Genomic DNA, 12618 nt, shown 5'->3' with positions numbered 1-12618 from the left:
CTAATAAATACATAACAGTTGTTGTCTTCTACCAAGCTGCTTGCCTGTTGTCCTGTAGTCCATCCCAGCCTTGTGCAGGTCTACAGTTTTGTCCCTGGTGTCCTTAGACAGCTCTTTGGTCTTGCTGTGGTGGACAGGTTGGAGTGTGATTGATTGAGTGTGTGAACAGGTGTCTTTTATACAGGTAACAAGTTCAAACAGGTGCAATTAATACAGGTAAAGAGTGCAGAATAAGAGGGCTTCTTAAAGAAAAATTAACAGGTCCGTGTGAGCCAGAATTCTTGCTGGTTGGTAGGGGATCAAATACTTATTTGCAGCAGTAACATACAAATAAATTATTTAAAAAAAATCATACATTGTGATTTCCAGATTTTTTTTTTTTTTTTTTTTTTTGATTATGTCTCTCACAGTGGACATTTACCTAAGATGAAAATTTCAGATCCCTCTATGATTTCTAAGTGGGAGAACTTGCAAAACCGCAGGGTGTTCAAATACTTATTTTCCTCACTGATCTCAGCGCTATCTGAAGCTTTTGTACAACAATCATTTCCACATAAATTCAGCATTATTTCATCGTAAAAGGTGGATGAAGCGATCAGAGCGCCGCAGCTAAATGGCCTGCTAGCTGATGTGTTCACTGCGTGTCGGACATTTCAAAGCGTCACGGAATTTGGCCTCGTTTCTGCTTAAAACTGACTTTAGAATGATTTAAGAGGTTTTACCTTTATCATCTGATGGTTAATAATCCCATTAATCCATTTGATTGCTTTGGGTGAAGAGACTCTGTCTCAGACGTGCTGCTGTGGTCCGAAATGACGCATTCGCAGATACAAAAGGCGGACTGATTTTTAGGGGTGTACCATTTGGTCTGTGACACCGGGATGGGCGGCGGATGTTCTGTCCAGTCTGCTAAAACCCGGACTCTGGCCTGAGTGGCAGGAGTATCCTTTGGCTGTCGGAGGAGTGAGGCCTGTTGACTACTATTACACAGTGACTCCTGCTGGCCTCTGTCACACTATATATTTTTTTCCAGCAAACCTATTTACTGTAAGTTCATTGAACAATTTCAAAAATTTAGGTTGGTCAAACTAACACTTTGAGCAAACTTTCTCAACTAAACTGATGCACCGAATATCCGTGGATGGAAAAAAAAAATCCAAATGTCTGCAGCTGGTTGCTGGAAATTTTTAAGCTTCTTCAGTGTTTTATTTTTTACAGTGCATACTGCACGTGTAGCTGAACATCAACCTGCTCTTGTCTTGTGTTCGGCAGTATGTGATCAGCCACTCACAGCTGGAGACTCGGACGCTGCAGGTCTCCGTGTGGCACCATGACCGCTTTGGACACAACAGCTTCCTGGGAGAAGTGGAGCTGTCCTTCGATTCCTGGGAGTTTGATTCTCAAATCGAGGAGTGGTACGCTCTGCAACCTAAGGTAGACAGTGGAATCACCGTGAACGTATTTATTGCTCTTACTCGTCATACAAACACACAAAGTCAGAGTTTGAAAGGTTTGTGAATTATGTATGTGCGTGTGTGTGTGTGTGTGTGTGTGTGTGTAGGCGGAGAGCAGTATAGATTCCACAATGCAGTACAAAGGAGAACTGACAGTCGTGCTGAAGTACATTCCTGCAGAGAAGAACCTCATGCTGCCTCTAGAGCAAGTAGAAGGTAAATGAGGACTAACTTAAAGTAACATTCTGTGATGTTAGACTCCAGAGTCATACGTTTTATACAAAGGCTGATACACTTCTGTCTGCAGACTGAGTAGAAAAGCTCTGAAGGTGGTAAATTTAAATTAGTATTCTTCATACTTGATCATTGCACCTCATATTAAATTTCCCATGTCTAGATATGGACAATAAGCTAATAACTAGAGAGCAAAACCTTTAAACCTGCTCAGAAACTAACTCATCCTCATCTCCCCAAACTCATCGTTTTATGCAAATCCATGCATTTGGCAGAAATTGCTAGTTAATAGTAGACTGTCTTTTCTTAAGAACTGACTTTTATGCTTTTGCAATCAATTCTCTCACTGCATAATTAGCTCCAATTACTGCATCATAGACGTGCTGAGTTCTGGAAGAGATCTTATTGCACAAAGAAAGTTTTCTGAAGTTCAGCAGCTCATCTCTACATACTGAATGAATGAATGAATGAATTTATTCAGCACACACAGGTCCAGAACAACAAAAAACATACAAAGAAAGAAAGAAAATAATCCCATGCACCCGAAAGGGTGCAGGCAGAAGCAAAAGCTTGTAAATGCCTACCCCCTTTAACCAAAAATAAATGATAACCCATAATAACTAATACAAAGTAGAAACTGATCCTTGAACTAGAATTTCAAAAACACAAACATGCAAGCAGCAGTGCACCAAAAAAGAAAACAAAATCAGTAAACCTAATTTAACATGCTATAGCAAGTAATCAAATATTTTTGTAGAGCCTTTTAAAGCCAACCAAACTACCAAGTGATTTTATGTTATCTGGGCAGTTATTCCAATATTTACACCTTTAACAGAAACACAATGACTTTTTGCGGTAGTTCCAATCTTTGATTTCTGAAATAACAATGTTCCTCGTAAATTATAACTGGAGTCCCTCATTTTAAACAGGTCCTGGACATGTTGTGGTAGAAGTTTATTTTTTACTTTGAACAGAATTTGTATTATGATATAATCAATGTCCCAAAATTTCTAAATATGCAAACAGACAAACAACGGATTTGTTGGCTCACGATATGGTTTCTTACAAATAATTGTTAGCTTCTTTTGAAGTAAAAATATAGGATTTGTATTAGTTTTGTAGGTAGTTCCCCAACCTTTAATATAGTAGGTCATGTATGAACAAGTAATGAATGATATAAGGTACAGTGAGGAAAATAAGTATTTGAACACCCTGCGGTTTTGCGAGTTCTCCCACTTAGAAATCATGGAGGTGTCTGAAATTTTCATCTTAGGTGCATGTCCACTGTGAGAGACATAATCAAAAAAAAAAAAAAAAAAAAAAAAAATCCGGAAATCACAATGTATGATTTTTTTAAATAATTTATTTGTATGTTACTGCTGCAAATAAGTATTTGATCCCCTACCAGTGTTGTGAAAAGTAACTTTGACAAGTTACTTTTTTAGTTGCTTTATACAGTTGCTTTATGCAGTTACTTCATTAGCAGCATTATGCAATTACTTTATTAGAATCTGCCGAAAACTTGCAACTAATAAGTAATGTAACTAATAAGGTAACGAGTAATGTAACTTGGTTACTTGTATTATTGAGCAATCAGCAAAGTAACTCATCAGCAAAGTAACTAATAGTTACTTTTCTGAGTACTAAATCTTAAAAATAACCAAATTAGATTATGAGTAACTTTATTAATTACGAGGTCTGTTAGAAAAGTATCCGACCTTATTATTTTTTTCAAAAACCATATGGATTTGAATCACATGTGATTACATCAGCCATGCTTGAACCCTCGTGGGCATGCGAGAGTTTTTTCACGCCTGTTGGTTACGTCATTCGCCTGTGGGCAGTCTTTGAGTGAGGAATGGCTCAGAGACTGCTGCTTTGTTTGATAAAAAGTTTTTCAAAAACTGTAAGGCACAACTGAGTGGACACCATTCGATAAATTCAGCTGATTTTCGGTAAACATTTTAACGGCTGATGAGAGATTTTGGTCTGTAACTGTCGCTTTAAGGACGGCCCACGGTGCCTGACGGCGATTTGCGCTTCGAGGCGGCAGCGTCTCGCCGTTTCAAGTTGAAAACTTCCACATTTCAGGCTCTGTTGACCCAGGAAATCATCAGAGAACAGAGAACTTTCAGAAGATGTCGGCATGAGGCGTTTATTCGGACATTCCATTGTTAACAGACATTTTGTAATGAAAAAACGTGCGGGCAGAGTCGCATGTCGGGCCAGACCCGACCGCGGGGGGTCGCGACAGGAAAAACACCTCCGTTGGAAACCTTAACGGTCAAGTTGGAACATGCCCAAGCTGTTAAAGAATTTCTCAGTTACTCACTTGTTGAAAGCCATCAAAAGCCACCTGAATTTTACAAATGGTTTTCAACACGGAGGTGTTTTTCCTGTCGCGGCGCACACAGATTCGCCGAGTCGTCATGGAAACAACTCGGCGAATTTGCGCGCACGTCTTTCATTAAAAAATGTCCTTAAACAGTGGAATGTCCGCATAAAGTCCTCATGCCGGCCTCTTCTGAATCTTCTCTGTTCTCTCACGACGTCCTGGGTGAATTAAGCCTTAAATTAGGATGTTTTCAGCTCGAAACAGGCCGATGACGGCGCCTGGAAGCACTGCGCGACGTCCCGCTCCGTGGGAAGTCCTTACAGCGACAGAAAACCACCCATAATCGCTCCATCAGCCATTAAACTTTTTACCGAAAACAGCTAAATTTCTCGAATAGTGTCCACTAGGATATTCCTCACAGGTCCAGAAAATTTGATAAAGCCAATGCGCGCCGTCTCCAGCAGCGTGTGAAACAAAGGAATTCAGCCGAGAGGGCGGGACCACATCTCAGTCAAGGCCTGCCCACAGGGAAATGACGTTACCGACACGCGTGAAAAAACTCACGCATGCGCACGAGGGTACATAATTTATGTGTGTTTTCCAACTTAAATTATCGTCAGTAAGACCCCAAGAAATTTAGTTTAATTTACAAGTTCAATTTCAACATTGTGTACTCGTGAATTTCTACATAAATCCTGGACTTATTACCAGATATGATGCACTTTGTTTTACGAACGTGAAGCGACATTTTGTTTGAATCAAAATTAAACATTACATACATTAAAAAGAAAATTGCCTAATAAACCAGGTTGATCTGTACCAACTTGGTAGCTTTATTTACACAACTTATGAATTTGTTTTACCAACTGAAGCAATTTCTTTCAGTTTTCTGTTTTTTTTTTTTTGTTTTTTTTTAGTGTACTTTCTCAAAGCTCATCATTTGTTCTTGTTTAAGAACATTTAGTGTCAAACCTGTTTAAGCGGTGTCATATTCTTTCCCCGTAACAGTAAAGAAAGGTTCTTGAAAGGCAAGAAGGTGAGCAGCTTCACACCACCTAAAGGGGGCATGGTTGAGCTGCTAGTCAAGGAGCAAGAACTTAACGGCCGTCAAGTCTGGCAGCACGTCTGATCCTTTCGTTAAAGGGTGAGGTGCTCCCTCGTGAATTGGAGCACGGTTTTATCGAAGTCGCAGCAGTTGCAGTAAAGCTGTACTTTTTCATCCAGGTACCTGCTCCCTGACAGTAACAAGTCCACTAAGCACAAGACGGAGGTGGAGCGGCGCACAGTGAACCCCCAGTGGAACCACACCTTCACCTACTGCGGCCTCCAGCCAGGAGACCTCAACAATGTGTGTCTGGAGCTCACCGTCTGGGACAAGGAGGCCCTGGCCAGCAATGTCTTCCTGGGAGGAGTCAGGCTTGGAGCTGGTACAGGTGTGTGTCCACATACACGCTCCTCCATTACACCACGGTACAGACATGATGAAGCTCTTCTTGGTCACCGGTGAAGACCGCTTTATCACACTGGATACACAGCAAGATTAAAATTAACACTAGTGGAGCATCATTGCCTGCTTTCTGTAACTGGTAATATCCATCTTAAAATCTGTAAGAGTGACAGTCAAAAATCAGCAGAGCATCTTTAAAAATTATATATATATATATATGTGAGTTGATTAAAAGGCCATCAAGATCAGGTACATGTCCTTCAAGAATTACCATTATTATAGTTATTATTATTACCTGCCCTATGGGTAGAATGTGTATGTGTGTGTGTGTGTGTGTGTGTGTGTTGTGTGTGTGTGTGTGTGTGTGTGTGTGTGGTGTGTGTGTGTGTGTGTGTGTGTGTGTGTGTGTGTGTGTGTGTGTGGGTGTGTGTGTGTGTGTGTGTGTGTGTGTGTGTGTGTGGAGGGGGATTGGGATACACGTACATACTGATGATGATGGTTGTTGTTGTTGCTGATGATGTTAGGTTGAATAATGGTGGCCACTTAGAATTTTTAATCCCAGTACCTACAGCCTCTGCATACATTAGGTCAGAGGTCTCAAACCGGTTCCAGAAAGGGCCGAGAGGGTGCAGGCTTTCTGTGCAACCACCCACTCCAGCAGGTGATGTCACTGATTAACATCACTTTGAGCAGGTGGAATCAGTTAATCAGTGAAATCACCTGCTGGAGTGGGTGGTTGCACAGAAAGCCTGCACCCTCTCGGCCCTTTCTGGAACCGGTTTGAGACCTCTGCATTAGGTGATGGCACCCATGGACATAAAGGGCTACAGCAATCTCACATTTCACCCCAGTGTCCTAGGCCTTCACTCTCAGGGTTGAAAGTTAAATTCCATGTCCTTTACCAAAATGCATTCTATAGTGGAAATTTTGGGGTCAGTCTTCAGTAACATAAGTTTTGAATAAATCAGCAAACTGACCTGGAAGGAGTTGAGCCTGAGAATTTTCAGAACCCACTTCCATGTGTGCCACATTTGGTAGAAATTGTAATCAAAAACTTCAAAATTAACCTTTGACCTTAATGCCCTTGACCCTAATAACTGACATTAAGCAAATTTGACCTAACCTGCATGGGCGCAATTTGGTGGGGGACAGGGGGGGACATGTCCCCCCACCTTTTCAACCGGGGGGACAGAATATGGTATGGTCTTCTTAAAACATTAAAATCACTGTTCTGGATTCTCAGAAAGCATCTGAGCTTATCTAGAAACCGTTGGCTTCTGGGGGCCTAAAGCGGCCCCCAGACCCCTGGCCTATGGGCTTCGGCCCTGTGGGCCTCGCACTTTGTCCCCCCAATTTCTAGTTCTAAATTGCGCCCTTGCTAACCTGGACTGAACCCATGTCTGGATGTGTGCCAAGTTTGGTACAAATCAGAGTGAAAAACATCAATTTTTGCTTTTGACCCCAATTAATGACCTTCAGTTACTTTGATGTCATCTGGATGAGTCCGTAACTCATGTCCACGTGTCAGTTTGGTGCAAATCATAGTGGAAAAACTTAAATGTTGACTTTTGACCTGAATGCCTTGACCCCACTGAGCGACCTTTGGCAAATTTGACTTCGTCTGGGAAATTCCAGAACCCACCGACATATATGTAGCTCGATGAACAGCGGAGTGAAAATCAAAATGTCCTGTGACCCCAGTAATTCCATGGATGACAGTCATCCACATACCAAGACTTGGTGGAATTTGGACCAAGGTTCCTGGTGAGGAGTCAGAAACAACTTTTGCTCAAATTACAGCACAATATAAGGCCAAAGTGTTGTACAGAATTTTCAGATATTGATCCAAACATTTTTGCACAACCTGCAGAAAGTCTGAAATTATATTAAATCCTGACACTTAGGGAGACCTCCATAGTCCTTTGTCAGTGTTGGTCAGTGTATGTTTAAGATATTTGTGGGCATTTGTGAAACAAATGTTTATGTGTTTGTGCCCTTTGTCAGGTCAAAGTTATGGAAAGGAGGTGGACTGGATGGACTCTTTCGGGGAAGAACAGCGACTGTGGCAGCGCATGATAGAAAACCCAGAAGTTCCACTGGAGTCCACTCTGATGCTGCGGTCGAGCATGTGCAAGCACAACACATGAGCCGGCCTGAAGCACAGACAGACAGTCCCAGATCAGAGAGAGAAAGAGAATCGTGTGACGAGAAAGATAACAGGAACCGTTGCCTCCTGCCCCCTGAGCCGCAGATTCCTTCTCCTGTCCAGATCAGCCAGTCATGCCTTACACACGCTCATCCACACGTGCCCTCTGCCCTCCAGAACATGTAGTCGTCATGACCAACCACTGCTGTTTACTACTGTATATGAAGAACTTGTGCCGTATGTAAATGAATCTGTCCAATAAGCACACGGTGTGACTCCAGATGTGTCCGTCCATGTCTCAGTGATTCCTGCACAACCGTCATCTCTGCTAGTAGTTTCAGGTGACATTTGCAAAGCGTCAGGTGACGTATGAAACATTCCCTTTACAGCCGAGCTGCACCTTCTTCCGGATCACAGGAACAAGGTGTATTCATTCCATTTTAAACAGCTGTGTACAGGGGTGGAAAGAATAATACTATATAGGAACTACTGTGCTACTCAAACAGTACTCTTATTGTCCTCCTGCATTACTGCCTGAGCAGAGTCAGTGCTGTGATCAGGGTAAAGGAGAAATAGTCCAAACCGTTATTGTTACCGTGGGAGCCCTAACATGACTTTGTGACTGTATTTTAGAAACTTTTCCTGTAAGTGAAAACTTTAAATCAGTCATTTTAATGGAGAAAATCAATTAAGTCAACCCACATTTAACTTTACTGAAGTAACCTTATTATCAAGCACTTATCTGCATGCTTATTTTTTTTTTTGAATATGTATTTTTTAAAGCGCATCTTAGGCCTTTTCTCCACATATTTTGATTTTTGTTGTTGTTGTTCAGTGCCAAATCACAACATAAGTCATCTCAGGGCGTTTACACACAAGTAAGGTCGAGACCTCACGCACCCGATGAGCAAGCACATTGGCAATAATAATAACAATAATAATAAGGGGAGAAAACTCCCTCAGTGTCCTTTTTTGTTTGTTTGTTTGCTTGTTTATTGTTTTTCCTTACAGGAAGAAACCTAAAGCAGACTGGGCTAAGTGGGGTGGCCATCTGCATCCCTGATTTACTGCTATACCAATAACAAAATGTATTAATTTGACACTTTTTCTTTTCTGTTTCCATCTAACATAAATCACTGATTAGCGGTATTGACAGCTTGGTGATGTTAGCGACCCTGTTACTCCACAGTTACTGAGCCAATATGCCGGTCACAATTTCTAATGCCTGCACCTAATCCAGTTGTTTAAAGATGATCCTCCTGCTTGGATGACAGACATTTCCTGGCACCAGGGTTCTTAGAACTGATTGTCAAGTTAAATGTGAACCACCAAATCATGGTGAAATCGAAAAGACCATGAAACAGTTGAGGGCGGGGTAAACTCCAGAAAACTGTGGCATTGGATCTGAGCTCCTCCAGGCAGGTGGAGATTGTGTTCTCCTGGCATCGCAAGCAATCTTTGTTTAAATCTGGCATACGGGTATCATCGCTACAGATTGTTCTCCTAATTTGGAATGGATTGTAACAAGTGTAGGGGTATCACACTGTGCCAGGGAAGGTGCTTGGAAGGACTATCCTTAATAGCATTCAGTCCCAGCTACTTGCTGCTCAGCAACTGGAACAGCACAAGATAACAACCATCAACTGCATTCTAGCCCTGCGAGCACTCATACTCGTACTGTAGAATGCAAGCGTGAATACTGGCAGTAAGTCTATGCAGCCTATGACGATTATCACACAGCGTTTGATTCAGTTGATCGGAATGCTCTCTGGGACATCCAGAAAAATTGTGGGATCCCCAAGAAGTTACTGGACAGCCAGCCTACACTGAATAAAGAAAATAGTTGAACCAACTCAATTGAATTGTTTCAATTGGTAACACCTGAATGAATTAAGTTCTTTGAACTTAAGTTAAGAAGTTAGATTAAATGTAACATTAACTCCTAACCTGTTAGCCTTAGCTTGTTTGGGAATTCCAAGACTTTCCCAAAGCCACATCATGCTGATCTTGCCCTGCTCCACCTCTTTAGCTGGGATCTAGGCAAAGTCAAGCACTGCCAAGATGGTCACGTTTGGATCAACCCCATTTGAGCTTCGAACCAGCTGGTATCACAGTTTATGGTTGGTCCAAGAATTACTTTTTTAATGTGGGTGAAATCTGATTTTTTTTTATTATTATTATCATTATTATTATTTTAAGGACCATATTTTCCAGAGTATAAGTCACACCTGCCAATAAACGCACCTCGAAGAGGAAAAACGCACATGTATGTCACTACAGGGTATTAGTCACAGCAGAGTATAAGTCGCAGGACCTCCCAAACTAGTGAAAAAAAAAAACAACCTGCAACTTATAGTCCAAAATAATACAGTAGATAAACTGATACTTGATTAGAAGAGTACTTGCACTTAGTTACTTTCCACCCTTGCTTGTCTGAAAAAAAAAAAACGTAGCACAAGTCAGGTTACACAACTGACGTTAGGTTTGATGTAACTCCACATAAGAGTGTAAAGGTGTGAAATAAATGCTGCATGGTGTCCGAAGAATCATCGAGAGTAGAACAAACAAAAAAACAAGGTTAGGTTTAAGCACTGATCATTACAGATTTGTACAATTTGGAGGACAAATGTAGTTTTCGTATAGGTCGTCGAGGACGGGGTCTGAGTGGAGAGTGATTCATCATCGAGGCGACGTGGCCTTCATCTCAGGGGAGCCGAGTAACGAGTCAGAGCGATTTCACTGTGTCCCTGCCGGCTCGGCGGTCCACCGTCCCGTGATGAATCCGCTCGGCTCACCAAACTCTGAACACTGAAATTGTTCTCCGTCGTACCCTTTTTCATGTGGAATGCCAGTTTGTCTGCTTGTCCTTGATGAACCTCGTGCTCTGACCTCCCAGAGCAGTTTGAGAGTGCACAATCACAGTCACGTAGTGTTTACTCAACAGCGTAGTTTAGATTGAGAGGGCGCGTGCAATACATGTTAAAACTATAGATGTACAGCATGTACTATCTCTGTGTCTGGTTTCCTCGCATCAGATTCACTGTAATCAAGCTTGTTTTCTCCCAAATGTGTAAGAATATTTGAAATAAACACATCTTTCCATATCCTAGTTTATTGGTGAAATATCTCTGCTCTTTAATGATTTATGTGATTGATTGTTTTTTTTTTTTTAATGAGTGTGCAGCTGCACAGCTGGTTTGCAATCTGGGTAAAACAAGTGTGTTATAATTTTTACTGCCCACGCTGCCTGTCTGTGACCGACTTTGTGAACTTGATTACTAACCAGCACCACAGAGTGAAGCATTAAACGCCTGCAAGCATATTAGTGAAGCCGCGAGGCCTGAGCTCTCCTTAGCGTTGAGCGGTTCCACCTCAGTATCCTTTTACTAAGGTACTAATAATCTTGTCTCCATATACATTTCAGCACCATTTACAAATGTCCTTTTTCTTGTTCTCTTTTTTAATATTATTATATTAGTGATAAAAATGGAGGAGTGGGGTACAATTAGTTAAACCTAACAGCTAACGTTAGCTTATTGAGCTGGCTGCAGCACCGTTTATCGTAGCTAACAATCTACAACCCCTGGCAAAAATTATGGAATCATCGGCCTCTGAGGATGTTCATTCAGTTGTTTAATTTTGTAGAAAAAAAGCAGATCACAGACATGACACAAAACTAAAGTCATTTCAAATGGCAACTTTCTGGCTTTAAGAAACACTATAAGAAATCAGGAAAAAAGATTGTGGCAGTCAGTAACGGTTACTTTTTTAGACCAAGCAGAGGAAAAAAATATGGAATCACTCAATTCTGAGGAAAAAATTATGGAATCACCTTGTAAATTTTCATCCCCAAAACTAACACCACGGTCTGTCTTCCAAGCTGCCTGTATATAGGGCCAGGCTACTGTGTGTGAAATGCAAATTGAAAGCCCTGCCAACTGGGGTTGGATAAAAGATGGTGAGATCTGGAAAGTTCTGTGGTCAAAGCTTCCTGCAATTGCAGAGAGCTGCCAGTAATTGACAAAATGTGGATGCAAGACTGACTGCCGAGGAAGATGCAAATGCTATCGCTTCAGCCTCAAGTGTACACAGGTATGTTCCTGCAAATGTGATGACTGAAAAGAACTTATGCAAACTGTACATCAACAGAGACTTTGTTTCATACCAAAGCAACAAACATGTAATCATCGGTGTTATGTTTTTGGAACTTTAGCAGATTGCAAACATCATTGAACGAGTGTTCATTTACATAAAATTACCTGATTTTTCAATATTTTTTTTTTTTTTTTGACTGCATAATTGGATTTTCTAGGCTCCAAATCATATATTTCCATTGTTACATCTTCCAGATATGGTTATTCAATTAAAATATAGGTAAAACAAGCTTAAAAACCAGTTCGATTGGTGGCCATCTTGGAAAATGGTGGCCATTTTGGTGTTTTTTTTACCTGAATAGCGACCTTTTCTAAGAGAGTAGGTCCTGAAGCACCTCTGTTACAAATTTAGTGCTTGTATCACCAAGTGAAAGATTATTTGAGGTATCTGCTGCACTAAAAAGTCATATATATTTCTACCTATGACTGGGTTGTTGCTTAGCAACAGTAACTGTGGCAACAATACAATCTCACACACACAACCCCCCCCCCCCCCCCCCCCCCCACACACACACACACACATACACTTGCACATGCAACCCCCCACATGTATCTTTCTGGTCTATCTGCAGTGCCCATATACTTAGCAAACATTAGCTCCTAATGCTAAACAAATAGAATTTAAATAGATACAGAGTCTGTACCCTGATTAGTAAAATGGTAAAAGTTTGAACATACATAAGAACAAAATAGAATCCGGCAATAACTGCAATCAACTGAAGTGAATTTTCTAATGTCAAGACGTGAATAATTTCACAAAGAAGGCACATGATATGAAAAGGCTCTAAAGCCTGCTGACTTCTTTTTAACCAACGGAATCGAAATAAAACTCACACCCCTGAGATGGC

At 41.2% G+C, this 12618-nt stretch overlaps 1 protein-coding gene across 1 annotated transcript in view; it reads left to right on the top strand.

Moving 5' to 3' along the window:
* sytl5 (synaptotagmin-like 5) overlaps positions 1-10725 on the top strand; it is a 48763-nt gene extending 38038 nt beyond the window's left edge. Inside the window, 6 exon segments of the mRNA XM_034186213.1 lie at positions 1273-1434; positions 1562-1691; positions 5037-5112; positions 5114-5167; positions 5248-5456; positions 7475-10725. Coding sequence (XP_034042104.1) covers positions 1273-1434; positions 1562-1691; positions 5037-5112; positions 5114-5167; positions 5248-5456; positions 7475-7617 — 774 coding nt within the window. The 3' untranslated portion in view covers positions 7618-10725.
* The last annotated feature ends 1893 nt before the right edge of the window (positions 10726-12618 follow it).

The sequence above is a fragment of the Thalassophryne amazonica genome, chromosome 14 (genome assembly GCF_902500255.1).
Source record: "Thalassophryne amazonica chromosome 14, fThaAma1.1, whole genome shotgun sequence".
Classification (NCBI taxonomy): domain Eukaryota; kingdom Metazoa; phylum Chordata; class Actinopteri; order Batrachoidiformes; family Batrachoididae; genus Thalassophryne; species Thalassophryne amazonica.
The sequence above is the reverse complement of the archived record's forward strand: the minus strand, read 5'-3'. Positions and strand labels throughout refer to the sequence as shown.